Genomic DNA, 12,945 nt, shown 5'->3' with positions numbered 1-12,945 from the left:
TTTTTTTTTTGTAAAAAGTAAAGGGCACATCAATTTTCAATATTTTAAGTCTTTAAAGTTATTATAATAAATTTTTAGATAATTATTACAATAAATAAATAAAGAGCATTTAAGTTAATTACAAAATATTTAAAAAATTAAAGAGCAATCTTATATTATTATAACACATTACAATTTATTATATATTAATATAATCATATGTTATAAGATAATGTATTTGATGTATTTATTTGTAAATATTATTTATTGATGAATATTTAATAACCTTGGTTATATATATAAACTATAATTACTTAAATACATTCATGAATTTAGGTTAAAACTACACTTGCCCACATACATATTTTCGGTTTTATTATTTTACATCCAAATCCAAGCCCATTACTTTGTATATTAATCTCATTTATTTATTATTATATCTCTTTTATTGCATATCGATCTTATATATTTATACCATCATCCAATAATCTAAATTTCATGATTAATTTTCAATGACATAAATTATATATCTAGTAGGTACAATTTAAGGCTCGTTTTTTTGCTGAATAAAAAAACAAAAATATTGATATTTTATATTATACTAAAATAACCTATTAACATCAACTAATATAATTAAAATAAAACTTCTCATCCATACCTATTGGTATCAATAGGTTACTTTTAGTTTAATAAAAAAAATCAAATATTTTAATTTTTTATTTAACCAAAAAGTAAATACCATCTGACTTTTTCTATTCAGGAAAAAAAAACACAATATATATTTATTTGATTCAAAGTACCAATCGCATGATCTTTTGTTCCCAAGTGGAAAGACAAAAAATATATATATTCCCATTCTAGTTATTCCTATCCTATTTTGATAGAAACATGATGCAATAAAGGCCATTTATTCCTCCAAAAGTGGGCCCCCATGCCCCTCAACTTTTCTAATAAGATTAAAAGTGTAAAACACAAGCCAACCAAACAGACCTTTATGCGTTCAAAGCAAAAAGTGGTGGGGGCCCATTCTCCCTTGGGCCCACTATTATTTGTGGGCCCATTTCAATATTTATCCACATTGGGCCGCCGCGTCCAACGGAATCCATCCAATGGGAAACTTCGGGTATTGAAAAGTCGTCTCTTCATATCAACTAGGAGACAACTTAGGATGAGAAACTTCTTACCTGCTCCTCATGTGTACGTCAGCCACAATTTATTGACCTTCGGATTGTGGACGTTTTTGGACAATCCAATGAACTTGGCTTTTGCCAATCTTTTGTTTATTGTATATACGATTTTTTTATTAAAAAAAAAAATGAAAGAAATCAATTATAATTAAAATTAATAATAATTTTATTATTTTTAATTTATTTATTAAAAAAAATAATTAAAACAAATATATAAAAATAATTTATTATTATTTTTTTATTCCTCACATTACCTTCAAAATTTTCGAAGACCAAGCATAAGAATTTTTTGCAAACCCATCATCCATATCAAGTTCGACTAGTCTACGAGATTAATTTATTTAATATGTTTTCATATATTTTACACATAAAAGATTTCTAACATATCTAAATAATGTTTTTTTAAGAAATATTTTTAATGAAAATATTATTTTCTAAAAGTGTTTTTAGAAAATTCATTATGTACGTTTGATAGTAATTTTATGAAGTGTTTCTAACTTTTCTAATATTTTTTTATCTTTTAATCATTTATATAACTTTTATAACACTTGAAAGATAAACTTTTTTAAATATTAAAAGGTTTAAAAACACTTCCTAATATTATTATCAAAATAAATTTTAAGTGATTTTTCATATTTTTAAAAGCGTTTTTAAAATATTGTCAAACACTTTCATTATTTTTTAAAAACACTTTTTAGATAAAAAAAATATTTTTTGAAATTATTATCAAATAAAGTCCTAAATATTTCTCTATAAAATATTATGAGTGATTTTTCATATTTCTAAAAGTATGTCCTAAACTTTATTAAATATTTTTAATATTTTTTAAAAATATTTTTTTTAGTTAAAAAAACGTTTCCTAAAATCACGTTGAAATGAAATGTTAGGCTTATCCAAAGCATATCGTTGCGTGGGTGCTGTGCAATTAGAATGTATGGATATCAACCATGCATCTCAAAATAATTATATAACCATCACAATCAAAGTATTTCAAGTGTGTGGAAATCCATATTTTGACACCTTCACCACTACCCTTTATCAAATTGGAAACCCCATACAACCAAATTTAGGTATACTCCACCAACTCATTCACCATCTCTACCAAAGAAAAACCCACTTTTATTTCGACTTCAAATTGGGAAATTTTTTTAAAAAAACAACTGAAAAAATACCTAATTTTTCTAATCTTAAAATGTACTTAATTCTATTTACAACAAAAGAAAAAAAATATAGTTGTCGTAATTTAATGTTGTATATGTTTAGGAAAAATCCACTTGGATCCTTAAAAATTTGAATCTTCCTATCTTGATTTGGAAGAGTCCAAATTCCAAAGCTAATCCTACTCGTGGAAGGTAGGGAATCAGGGAGAGAGGAAGGGGCAAATAAGAGGGAATAAAAGAGAGAGAGAGAGAGAGGGAGAGAGGGAGAGAGAAGGAAAGACAGAGAGCGAAAATGGATAGGGTGTTTTCAGTGGATGAAATTCCGGAGCAGTTTTGGGCATCACCACCATCATCATCGAAAGAACCTTCCCAAATGAACCGCAGCGCATCTGAATGGGCCTTCCAGCGTTTTCTTCAGGAATCCTCCTCTCCTCCCTCTTCTTCTTCTGTTTCTGCCTCTGGTCCTTCTGCTGAAAACGACGTCGTCGAGCTCAAGGTTCCCATCGATGATCCCAAACCCACTCCTGCTCCTCCTGCCCCTCCTGCCCCTGCCACCTCGTTGGATCCGCCTCCCAACGTCCCCATCGATTCCGAGGAGTACCAGGCCTTCCTCAAGAGCCGCCTCAATTTGGCTTGTGCTGCTGTCGCTCTCTCTCGGGTAATTATTCTTATTATTCTTATTATTATTATTATTTCTTTTTGTTCTTTTGAATCTCTTTGGTTCCCGATAAATGAAAGGAAAGCGAGGAAAATGGTTGAATCCTGTGCTTGTGTTTTATTTATGTATTTATTCATTTCTGTTGCTTTTGGTTTCGGCACGATCCGTTTGGGTGCTGTGAAAATTTTGAGCTTTATGTCTTTTGACTTTTCTTTGTTCCAAAAAAAAGTGGAAAATGGAGCATAGCTCGGCACAATAGTTGTAGTAAAATTGTGAGGTTAAAAGTTTTTCACTTTGATTTTCCTGTATTTTCTCAGAAAACAATATGGAGCCTTGAGTTCCCCTGTTTTTCTACATTCTTTTTAGCAACCAAAGGAGGCGTTGGGGTTTGCGATTGGTTGTTGGAATCGTTTGCATTTCGGTTGTTTCTGGGTGTGTTTGGTTTGCAAGAAATGAAATGAAAGCAAGGGGGAGTTCAATCTTATGTTTTTATCTTTTGGTTTCTGGATGATGGAAAATTGCTTCTGATCCTTTTGCTTGCTGGAAAAATGACCTAAAAAATCATAGGAAAGGAAAGAATTTTTTATTCCAAAAAACTGACAAGCTAGTTCTGAATACTTATTCTGAGATTTGATTTTTGTTTTAATTTTCAATATTTTCTTAGCAATCAAACAAGCAGCAAGCTTTTGGTTGTTTATCGGAATCAATTGGATACTGTATTTGATGCTTGTGGGTGTTGTTTCAGTTATTTTAATTTTCTAGTCCTTTGACAGGTCGGATTGAACCATCTGCGAATGTACTCAGACTAAAATTCCGGTTTTGCAACAGTTGCATTCTGAATTCCCTTGACATTCTTGTTACAGCGGTGCATGTCTAATCCGCCATAAATTTTGTGTGGATTGTTGCAAATTTAGATTGCTGCTTAAGCTCTTGCACTCCTTCTGGAATATAGGCTTTTCTAGGATCAAATTTTGAAATTAATTTCATTTTATCAATTCTGCATTGGGTTGTGCTTGCATGAATTGACAATTATTCTTGAATGTCAACTTTTCTGAGATCAGAAATCAAATTTATTTCATTTCTTTGGTCTGTTTTATGGGTGGTGCACACTTGCACATGAGAGTTGGCGTGTAGCTTGGGGTGTTTGTGGGGAGACAGTTGTGCAGGGATTTCAATGGTATGTTGTCTTATATTTAATGCAATTAAGAGTTTTGGCATCTGAAGGGATTTGGATTCATTGGTTTAGAGTGTAAATTGAAACTTCAAGGCAGCATCAGCATTGAACAATATGGCAGGACTTTTTTTGAACTTTGAATATTCCAAAACCTCTAGAATTTCTTTCTACTTTGACAAATCAGCACAACAATACCTGCAATCTTCATTTGAAAATCTAGTCCCCTACATTCATTCATAAAAGAATCTTCATTTGAAAATCAAGTCCCCTACATTCTTTCATAAAAGAAGTGATTGGATCTTCAAGTCATGGTCATCTTCAGCAGTGTAAAACCTTCATTCTAAGAGCTGTTATTTTTTGAAGTCTTTGTTTGTCCCATATAAAGTCCTTGTGAATGTTCGACCTTTTCAGCTTCTGGACTTTTATTTTATTTTATTTTATTTTTTTCTATCAGGTAAAATGCATACCATAGGAAGATGTAAAACAGATGCAACTTATATTCACTGGGTGTCAAGACAGAACACCTGCAGAAAAATAGAAATAAATTAGTAGCAAAGGAACAAGGAAAGACAATACCTTCTGACAACTGAACTCCCCACATTCGTAATGAAATCCAAAAAGAATGTTGCTATCTACCATAGTCTCCTTGATCAAAACAAACAACGGTTGCAGAATAAGCTCCTCTAGCTTTCTTCATGAGGTTTCAGACCACTAAAAAGGTCCCCCTGTTTTGCTCCTTCCAGAGATTTTAAGCCAAGGCAGGACCAGGGAGGAATGCGCCAATTTGGTTTGTTTGGTGTTTGTTGGATTGTTCTCTTTTGCACCATCCTATTCACATAAAAAAATATGCCTAGCCAGCAGACATCACCCCTATCACCTCCCACTTTATTTTTGAAACCTAAATTCTCCTGTCCTAGGTGACTGTTGATCAGTTACCACTTCCTCTTTATAAGCTACAGATCTTTCAGGTCATGATTGCAGATCTGTCTTCTAGCCCCTAGTCACCCTTTTTCTGTATCACTCACCCATGGGGAAAAAATCTTCTATATTCCTTGTCTACTTCATTCATTTGTAGAACTGCTTGTTTAAGGTTTCCCTCGAAAACAAATTGGGAAATGCATTATTCTATTCCTGCACTTTTCCTGGATGCATCAACGTGTTCTGATACCCTACTGTAGAGAGAGCAAATATTTAGGAAGAAAACAAGACTCAATTCCCCTAAATCTTCTTTGATCAATGTTTAAGTTCTTAAGGGAGATGCTGCATGCTTCCCATGTTGTGAAGTAAAAGAGAGTAATTCAAAACATTTCACAAGTAACATTTTAAAGGGAAACCTACAACTATGAGCCCTTACAACTCATTAACTATTATCATTCAAATCTCAATTCACTATTTAGATTCAATTACTATTCATCTATTCCATGCATGAATATTGAATCCCTTGTTTGATCTAAAATAAATAATATATAATCATGACTTGGGATCTACAACTTCTACTATTTGACTTTCATATTTCCTTTTTGATACATGTATAAGAACATGTTGTTCAAAATCTACGTCTACCCCAATCCGACATTCACATCATCCCTTTACCAATTGAGCTAAGGCTGACAGCTGCTTTTTGCACTGAAAGCATAGGATTTTAGAAATCTTCCTTCACTTTTTCTATATTACGGATCCAAAACCTTGCACTTTTCCTTTGGATAAAGCTCTGGTTAACTTAAATGCTTTTGTTCGTGTCAATAGGCATCTTTTGTAAAACCTCAAGATTCTGCTGCTTTAGCTGACACTGGCTCACAGGCTTCCAAAACTTCTCAGTTGCGATCTCAAGCTCCTTGTAAAGGTTTGCATATCCATATATTTATAGTCTTTCATTCTTTTCATACTTCTGGATTAGTATCTATACAATGGCAGTTGAGAATTCTATATCATGCATACACATGGTGTCTGAATCTTGTCACTGCATAAAAGTTGGAGGTGGAAAATGGATTTTCATTGCAAATTTTTGTGATCTTGCTCTTCTTGTGGCTGATGCATTGGGGGCACCAAATAGAGTAGACAGCCAAAGAGGACTTGGAGTTATCAAGGGAAAGATTTGAAATTCCAAAGGTGAAAATTTATTCATTGCATTTGGTGGGCTGGAACAACCTGACTTGCATTGCCAAACTCAAGAAGTTAAGTTATGGAATGGCCAATGGTTGGTGACAATGATGATTACGATCATGAGTTATGATGATATTCTTATCAGTTCTGAATGCAGATATTTTTGCTCTTTTAATGGCCCCTCATGACTATTTTCATGCAAGTATTGGGTTTTTCACCTTAACGGTTCATGCATGAATTGGGTTTTTCTCTGTAACAGTTTTTCCATGGAACAGGTTTATTTTTAATGTAGCTTGAAGGGATAAAGTTATCATCAGAAGTATTATATTAATCATTATTATCTGCACAGGATCTGGATATGATTTATCCAGAGCACCAGATAAGGAGGCTGGTGGACCACTTGGAATTCCTTCTTTACCTGCCATGCAAAAGAAAGCTGGGGCTCAGTTGAGGCCTACAACAAGTGAATCATCTAGAGAACATTCAGATGAAGATGAAGTTGAAGGAGAAACAGAAACAATTGAGAATATGGACCCTGCCAATGCAAAACGTGTCAGGAGGTAACAATGGTCTCTGTTGTTTAACATGCTGAAAATTTTACTTAGCTTAGAGGCATTGGTGTATGCTGTAGTTTTATGTACAGAAGTTGGGGTAGCAAGTTTGACATGTTCCAGATCTTCATTGTATATCACTTAACTGTAGGAAGTAATTTTGTTTTGACTTCCATTTGTCACTATTGAAACATTTTCCTGCACTATAAACTGCAAGATTGCTGGATCAAAAGGTTACAAATAATTTGTTGGTGAAAATGTTTTTTTAAAAGAAAAATGCCCCCTTAAATAATCATAAAAGTGCATAAAAGACCATGTTCATGGACATGAACTCAGCTCAATTGCTCCAGAATGGTTTATTTTTCAAATATATTTTCTTAGAAGAATTATCTTAACATATCAGATGCATCAACCCATAACATACCCACTTATGGGCCATTTTCATGCTTGGGATACTTCAGTTGCCAAATTCAATTTGCTTCCATTGATTCATTTGGTGTTTCTCAGAATGCTCTCAAATAGAGAATCAGCTAGACGCTCAAGAAGAAGAAAACAGGCTCATTTGACTGAGCTCGAGACACAGGTTGTGTCCCTTGTATTGTTTTTCCTCGTACTTTTTCATCCCTGCATTTCTTTTTCCCTTCATGAATTCTGTTAAGTATTTCTTCATGGTTTTTTTGTAGGTTGCCCAATTAAGACTTGAAAATTCTTCTTTGTTGAAGCGTCTTACTGATATAAGCCAAAAGTACAATGAAGCAGCTGTTGACAATAGGGTTTTAAAAGCTGATGTGGAAACATTGAGAGCAAAGGTAGGGCATTCATCAAAATTTTTGTGAGCTTACAACCAGGCACTCTTTAAAACTTGCAGTATTTGCCTTAGCCCAAGCCAAGTACTATCCTCAGATTTTATTGCAACTTGGAAGCTGAACATAAAAATTAATGATCCTGTTGTTTTCTTTTTCGGGTGTGAACAAAATGTAGCAAACTGACATCATACTGTGGTATGGTTATATTGCCAGGTGAAGATGGCTGAAGAGACGGTTAAAAGAGTTACTGGATTGAACCCATTGTTCCAAACCATGTCTGAGATATCTATGGCGGGCATGCATTCATTTGACGGAAGCCCATCTGACACATCAGCAGATGCTGCTGTTCCTGTGCAAGATGAACCAAAGCAGCACTTTTATCCATCTCCTTCTAATAACCTTATATCCACCCATGACCCAAGAATCAATAACGGTTTGGCAGACGTTTCTTCAGTTGAAAGTGTGCTGCAGAATCCTGATGCTGCAGGAGCAGCAGGGAACAAGATGGGCCGAACTGCATCATTGCAGCGAGTGGCTAGCTTGGAGCATCTGCAAAAGCGGATCCGTGGGGCTGTCAATGGGCCTCAGGGCAGTGGAAACCAGCAATAACAAGCAGAGCATCCCAAGGATGAAGCTTTTTGTTGAAGATGTCATGAACAATTGATTGTGTTGCAATATTTCTTGCAAAGTATATTGTCATTGCATGATGTATGAAACAACTCCTATTCTTTGTGTTTAAATATATTGTGAATTATGCTACAATTTTCTCACCTTTGAGCATGTGATAGTTTTGTAAGGCAGTTCCCTTGGACTTCCAATGTGTATGATGAGTTCCATACCTAGTAGCTACAAGCCCAGCAAGGAGAAGCTTTAGCCACTGGTTTGAACTGAACTGCAGCCAGGTTTAGTTTCTATCCCCTTAACCTTCATTGCCTCTCTCACCGTCTCCACATCCTCCCACCTTTCTGCAGAAGCATAAACATTCGACAATGCTATAAAGTCTTCACTAGCAGCTACCAAATCAGCAAAACTTTGCTGTGGCTGGAGCTGCAGAAGCAGCTTCCCAACCTCCTCACCCATCACAACATCCCTATGAACTTTGCATGCACTTAGCAAACTCCTCCACAAGATGGCGTCGGGTTCCACTGACATTCCCCTTACAAAATCGTAGGCTTCCTTCAGATGCCCAGCGCGGCCAAGAAGGTCAACTATGCAGCCGTAATGTTGAATTCCAGGCGTCACTCCGAACTTACTCCGCATGCTGTGGAACAACTGAAGGCCTTCCTCCACAAGCCCAGCATGGCAACAAGCAGAAAACAAGCTAGTGAAAGTCACTGCATTAGGCTTCACACCATAGGCCACCATCTCGTCCAAAAGTTCTAATGCTTCTTTCCCTCTCCCATGTCTGGCTAGCCCAGTTATCATCGCCGTCCAAGTCAAGACATTCCTTTCCTTCATTCCCCCAAAAATGCACAGAGCACTGCCCAAACACCCGCATTTGGAGTACATTTCAACAAGCCCAGTACCAACAAAAACATCGTTCGCAGGAGCCAACACCGTCTTCTCTATATAACCATGCACACCAACACCGGTTTCAAGCACACCCAATTGAGAAGCCGCGGAGAGAACACAAACCATAGTAGTATCCGTCGGTTTTACGCCACAAGCATCGACCAACATGGCCCGAAACAGCACCAACGCATCGCGTGCATAGCATACAACTTTTCCTCTTTGGGAGCAGTATCCTGTTATCATCGCATTCCATGTAACACTACTTCTCTTACGCATTTCATCGAAAACAAGCCTTGCCAAAGCCACATCGTTATTGTTTGCATAGAAATGTATGGCCGTAGTTTGCACCAAAACATTGGACCAAACACCTTGTTTCAGTATCCGGGCATGTATCTGCCTCCCTTCCCACAAAGACGGTGACCGAGCGCAAGCTCCAAGAGCGAAAATGTAGGTGAAATCATCGAAAACCAAGGCTTCCCGAGAGACCCAGTCGGCAAAAACGAGAATAGAGCTCCTGGGTGGGAGGCATTTGATCAAAGTATTGAAGAGAAAGAGGTTTGGAGAGCGCAAGTGTATGAAGAATGTGTATGCGCAGTGCGGAGATGAGAAAGCGCAGTAATGGTGGATGAGTTTGGCGAGAAGAGAGGGTGAACTGAGAGCATTCGTGATCAAGTGGGCGTGAAGCTGTTTGATATGGTGAATGGAGTTTGGTTTGAAGTGTAAGAGCGTATCAAATGCTAGCCTTGAAAGAGAGCGCATGTGAAGATTGGACATCGACAGCTCGGCATGGAAGCCGGCGATGTTCCAAATGCTACCCCTCTCTTATATGTGAGAATTTAGAAAATAATTAATCAGTTAAAATGGATAAATAATTCTTGTGACCTTTGTGTTTTTATACGAAGAGTAACCATTTTTAATATAAATGTCTTTAACTATTTTAAATATTTATAATATATTTTAAAAGAAATTATTATTTTTACAACAAAACAATAAGAGTATTTTTATCAAAATGAGGGAAAAAAAAAATAAACGATTAATTTCCAAAATTGGGTTTTCAATGACCCTTTATTAACCCTTTAGAAAAGGTCTCGTTGTATCGGTTAGAAATGAAAAATTGAAACAATCGTGTGTACAATTCGATCTTAGAGCCAACTTATGTTTCATTCCTATTATACCTCTTCTATTCTTTTATATTTTGAATCTATTTACTAGTTATTTGGATGTAGTCTCATTTTTTGTGTCCTAATCTTATATATTTGTATCTCTATCCAATTCCCTAGATTCATTGTATACTTTTAACGATCAAGATTACAAGTTCAACAGATATTGAATTGATATTGTAGCATTGTTCTTTGGAAAAGATAAAAATATGTTTATTTCATGTTAATTAATTATAAGATATATTTGTTTATATCAAATCATCTAGGTGTGATAATTGTGTTTTTCCTCAAGTTTTAGTAAGTCTAAGTTTGTCTTGATGAAAATTTAATGGTTGGTTTGGTCATGTTTGTCCTATACTTATTTTTAGAATTGGTTTTTAATTTAAAGAATATTTTTTTAATATTTTATAAAAATAAGGGTATTTGGTAAGTTATTTTTAAAATACTTAAAAAAAACACTTATTTGAATAAGTTGTTTTTAAAAATAATTTTTCTATTTTAATTTTGTGAAAACATTGTAATTCAATTTATGTAATATTAATTAAATTTAATTCAAGTCTTATTAAAAATGAAAATAGTTTTGTGATTACAAATAAATTTTAAAAATAAATTATTTTTAGTAAAATATAAATAGTAGCATTATAATAAAATCATAAATTATAATTTTTTATTAAAAAAATTATTTTAATATATGTTATAATAACATGGATATTAATATCTTTGTAAGAGCATAACTGATTTTTTAGTTAAAAATAAATAATAATAATTGTCAATGATATTTTATTTAAAATAAATTTTAAAAAATAAAACTTAACTTTTTTAATATATAAATAAGTCATATTTTTCATTACATTCACAAATTTAGTATTCAATTATGGAGACAAAGTATTTTGTAATACTTTGATTTAATTTGTAATTAACTTAATCAATTTTTTGAATTTCGAATTATTTTTAAAAATTATTAAACTCATTAATAAATTCAATACAAAGTTTCACATGGTTTGAAGCTTATTTCTTTAAGGAGAAAATGTATAAAATATAATAATAATAATAATAATAATAATAATAATAATAATAATAATAATAAAGTCATCGAGGAACAATTTTTCATTATTTGAGTTTTAAATTATTTTTAAAAATTATTTTAAAAAATAAGTGCACTTATTAATGAATCCAACACATTAAGTCTTGCATAATTTGGAATTTATTTGTTTATATATATATATATTTGTTCATAATTTTTTTGAATTAATTCGACCACTATTTGAGTTCCAAGTTATTCTTAAAAATTACTAAACTTGTTAATGATCTAACACATTAAGTGAGTGTTTGGTGAAACTTAATACTTATAATTTAATAAGTTAAGTTGATTTTAAGTTAAATTGTTCTTAAGTTGTTAACTTAAAATTTAGTACTTATTTTTTATTTAAGTGTTAAGGTTGTTTGGTAAAGTTGGCTTAAAATTTATTTTAAATCAATAAATTTACTCTTATTGATTTTAACTAATATTTATCATCGTTGATTTTAACTTATATTTACTTTTATTAATTTTAAATAATAAATTTGTTGATAAAACATCCATATGTAGTGTATTGTAAATACATAAGGCAATTATAAAATATTTATTACAACAAATGAGTTAAGAATGTGGAATCTGTTGTAAAACGAGAATAAATGTGAGTAAAATAAAAGTAGAGATGACTATATATTACTTTAATAATATATATAAAGGGGAGAAAGAAATCAAAGAAGAGAAGTGTTGAGAGAATGAAAGAAAGAGAGAATAAGAGAGAGAATGAGAGGAAGAGTGAAAGCTTCTTTTTCTCTGGATGCTTCTCACATGGGGTGTAAGAAGCCTTTACTAGGCTTCACCATATGAACTCTCATTACTCATCTTAAAGATGAGTAAATGGAGTTCATAAATAACCATTAATATTTTATTCAATGTGGTCATTCACCACTTTATTTACAACACTCCTCCTTGGATGACCACCATATTAAAAGAATATGTCTCATTAAAACCTTGTTAGTAAAAAACCATATGGAAAAAACCTAGCTAAAGAAAAAAAGTACAATATTCTTATAATTCTTTAAGTTGTTCTTGGTATGTTAGGACTGCCTCGTTAAAAACCTTGTCAGTAAAACTCAGTAGGACAAAACCTGGACAAAGGAAAAAATAGTACAATACACTAACACCCTTTTACAAGCATACTCCCCCTCATGCCAATATCCTTGAGTTGATGCATTCCAATCCTATGTATTAACTTCTTAAATGTTGAGTTTGGCAATGATTTTGTGAATAAATTTGCTAGATTATCACTTGAGCGTATTTGTTACATATCAATTTCACCACTCTTTTGGAGTTCATGTGTATAAATTTTTTTTGGTGAAATGTGTTTAGTTCCATCTCCTTTAATATAGCCCCATGTTATTTGTGCAATGCATGCAGCATTATCTTCAAATAATATTGTCGGGTCACCTTTGATAGAGGAGAGTTCACATGATTACCGAATATGTTGGATCATAGATCTTAACCATATACATTCACGACTTGTTTCATGAATTACTAGTATTTCTGAATGATTTGATGATGTGGCCACCATTATTTGTTTAACAGATCTCCATAAAATAGTAGTACCATTGCAATTAAATACA

General features: G+C 33.2%; 2 protein-coding genes across 2 annotated transcripts; one reads left to right on the top strand and one right to left on the bottom strand.

Annotated features, from left to right (window-relative positions):
* The first annotated feature begins 2,476 nt into the window (after positions 1-2,476).
* LOC117930325 (light-inducible protein CPRF2) lies at positions 2,477-8,380 on the top strand. Its single transcript, XM_034850923.1, has 6 exons — positions 2,477-2,984; positions 5,905-6,001; positions 6,611-6,821; positions 7,320-7,395; positions 7,496-7,621; positions 7,832-8,380. The coding sequence occupies exons 1-6, from the start codon at positions 2,619-2,621 to the stop codon at positions 8,225-8,227; spliced, it is 1,272 nt and encodes a 423-aa protein (XP_034706814.1). The 5' UTR covers positions 2,477-2,618; the 3' UTR covers positions 8,228-8,380.
* Positions 8,381-8,470: 90 nt separating this feature from the next.
* LOC117930324 (pentatricopeptide repeat-containing protein At3g18970) lies at positions 8,471-9,924 on the bottom strand. The gene has a single exon (XM_034850922.1). It carries the CDS (start codon positions 9,902-9,904, stop codon positions 8,489-8,491), a length of 1,416 nt encoding a protein of 471 aa, XP_034706813.1. The 5' UTR covers positions 9,905-9,924; the 3' UTR covers positions 8,471-8,488.
* Between the last annotated feature and the right edge of the window lie 3,021 nt (positions 9,925-12,945).

The sequence above is a fragment of the Vitis riparia genome, chromosome 14 (genome assembly GCF_004353265.1).
Source record: "Vitis riparia cultivar Riparia Gloire de Montpellier isolate 1030 chromosome 14, EGFV_Vit.rip_1.0, whole genome shotgun sequence".
NCBI classification, from domain to species: domain Eukaryota; kingdom Viridiplantae; phylum Streptophyta; class Magnoliopsida; order Vitales; family Vitaceae; genus Vitis; species Vitis riparia.
This window is presented reverse-complemented; position numbering and strand designations above follow the sequence as displayed.